This window comes from Gobius niger (genome assembly GCF_951799975.1).
Source record: "Gobius niger genome assembly, chromosome: 1".
Taxonomy (NCBI): domain Eukaryota; kingdom Metazoa; phylum Chordata; class Actinopteri; order Gobiiformes; family Gobiidae; genus Gobius; species Gobius niger.
In genome coordinates, this window is record NC_136852.1 from 40,967,552 (window position 1) to 40,970,330 (window position 2,779).

At 51.2% G+C, this 2,779-nt stretch overlaps 1 protein-coding gene across 1 annotated transcript; it reads right to left on the reverse strand.

The window, feature by feature from the left end:
- Positions 1-772: 772 nt before the first annotated feature.
- Positions 773-2,059, reverse strand: ier3 (immediate early response 3). Its single transcript, XM_079569031.1, has one exon. The coding sequence runs from the start codon at positions 1,615-1,617 to the stop codon at positions 1,141-1,143; it is 477 nt and encodes a 158-aa protein (XP_079425157.1). The 5' UTR covers positions 1,618-2,059; the 3' UTR covers positions 773-1,140.
- Between the last annotated feature and the right edge of the window lie 720 nt (positions 2,060-2,779).

The window sequence follows — 2,779 nt, forward strand, 5'->3', positions numbered from 1 at the left end:
TGGGTAAAGCTCGGTTGAGGCGGGACTGGTGGCAGGTGGGAAGCACACGCACTAGCCGCTGTGCCACCGTGCTGCAGGGTGAACTGTACAAAAGCCTCAGACCCACATTTACAACAATCACGTTATTTGTCATAAACTAAAGAGACTAAATAGACTGAAAAGTAAAATCAGATGAAAGCAGGTAGAGACAGATGAAGCATGAACCAGAGTAACGTGAGGAATGTGCTTCATTAAAGGATCCGTCTGGGCCTGTCCTTAAAGTGAAGCAACGTTTGAATCACCGTGACTCTGCAGGTTATTACGGCAGATTTAGTCAAGCTTGTCATTAATTATTCATTATTTACATAAGGTTTAGTGCGATTCAAAACTTGAATCGAAATGAATCGCGTTGAACTTTCGACACCTGCAACCCCTAAATAAATGATGCTCAAATGCGATGAATGCATTACAAAGCCAGGCCATAATTAACTCGATTTAAACAAATGCATGGAGTCCCACTACTTTCCCCACATTGACCTCAAGCTGGTTCAGGATCAGTGTTTGTTTCACTGATAAAGGGCTCTTTGTGTGAAGTGGGTCAGACTTATGTAACGCTCTGTTTGGAAATACTTGTTTATAAAATGTGCTGTAGAAATAAAGTGGGTTGGACTGAACGCTCACAAACAACAGAGCTCTGTCTAAACTCAGCTCTAACTTTATCCCAGACTTTACCTCAAACTGATCGAACACAGAAAATAATCTGAAAACAGAAACGAAAACAGGAAGATTCAGTTCAACAAGTTTTTATTAGAAAAATAATAAATAGCAAATACTTAAATAAATACTAAATAACATGGATAACAATAATAATGAGCACGTGTCAGTGCGGCGCGTGCGCGTGTGCGTGTGCACGCGCTTCAAGTCTTTTCAGTTTCATCAAGTGTCAGTTCAACAGTTCATCAGTTTCTTCAGTTTGAACAGTTTTACAGTTTTAAAGTTCGTCAGTTCCGTCTGATCCAGGATCAGTCTCTCCTGGAGCCTCTCGAGGCGCGGGGTCTCGTGGTCTCCGGCTTCAGGCTCGGTTCTGTGTCCGGGCTCGTGCGTCATGCCAGACTCGTGCGTCAGTCCGGGCGCATGCGTGCGTGTGGAGGGGTCTCGCGCTCAGTCCGAGCCCAGGCGGTGCGCCACGAGCAGAACCACGGCGTAGCTGTTGCGCGCACCCTCGAAGCCGCTGTGTCCGGGCTCGTGCGCGCGGCTGGCGGGGCTTGCGGGGCACACGGGGCTCTCGTGCGCGAAGGAGGAGTACGCGGGCACGGCGGCACACGTGGACGCGGGGCGGTGCGCGCGCAGCTCCTTCTCGGGCTCTTCGGTCCAGATCTGCCACAGCAGCACGATGACCAGCAGCAGCAGCGCGCGCTTGACCATGCTGCGCTCGGGCGGCGGGAGGTGCATGCGCACTTTGGCCGGGTACATGACGCGCGTGCACCTCTTCTTGGGGCGCACGGGCGCGTGGCAGCTGAGCGCGGCGGTCTGCGCGTGCACACGCTCAAAGGTGAAGACTTCCGGCTCCGTACTGCGAGCGGACCAGCGGCACTCCGCGTAGCGCTCGCGCCTCTGCGTCAGTGTCAGGGTCGCCATATATCTGTGCGTAAGCTCTGGAGGTCTGTAGCTCTTTAGGTCTGAAGGTCTGCGGGTCTGAGGGTCGCTCTGTCTCTGGAGGTTTGTCTCTGCTTTAGTCCCCGGAGTTTCTGCTTTGTCTCTTGTGTCTCCGGTTTAGTTTGTCGTTCCTGGTGAGAGCCTGGGTTAAGTTTCTCCGGTCTCTCAGTAGTGTCGCTTCTCCTTGAGCGTCTCTGGTTTGTTCTGCTGCCTGTGGCTCCTCCGCAGGTTTATAAAGCCGCGGTGCCCAGTGGGGGTAGAGCAGGTTGTGTTTTTAGTTCCGCCCCGTGAGTGCGAGGCCACTCCCGCTGTTGCTTCATCTCAAACATCCCGAAAACCCGCTCCTCCGCGGCCCCGGGGCAGACTCAGAGCGGCCGGAGAGAGCTGAGTCACGGGGCACGGGCTGGTCAGGGTCCGGACAGGGGCCGTGGAGGGGGAGTGGGGGGGAGAGACACCGGACATCACTTTATTAAACACAACACTCACATGTAGTTTTAATCAGAGGTGACGTCATGTATGTTCAGGACATGATGAAATACAGTTGATGTCATTGTCGTGGTGTCTCACAGCAACTCATAAACTTCATATTGAGGGGCTCAGTTTGATTTATTTAAACCAGAGACAAACCAGCGCAAAGAAAGTTAGAGTTTAGACACAGTAAGTTAGGCCTTAGTTTGTCCTTTAAGGCTTTAGTTTGTCCTTTAAGGCTTTAGTTTGTCCTTTTAGGCTTTAGTTTGTCCTTTAAGGCTTTAGTTTGTCTTTTATGGCTTTAGTTAGGCCTAGGTGAATCCCTTTTAAAGCTCGAGCCCCAGAGCCCCGTGTGACGCGTCCCGTGAGCTGCACTTTACTGTAAACACACGAGGGTCTGCGGAAACTTACTGTCAACTGTTTAAACGTTACGCTTTGTCCTTCGCCGCCTCAGCTTTCAGTCTGTAGCTTTTAGATTTAGCAAACGCTCGGTGCCTCGTGGCGAGAGGTGATTGTTGTGACACTTTTGCTCCACTTCCTCGTGATTCACCGGAAAAAAACAGAGAAGAAAACGCACCAAAAAAACAACAAACAACCCAGGACTGACCTTCACAGAAACACAAACTCCACGGCGACCGCAACGACGTCCATGATGTTTCCGTTGAAGCGGCCGGAT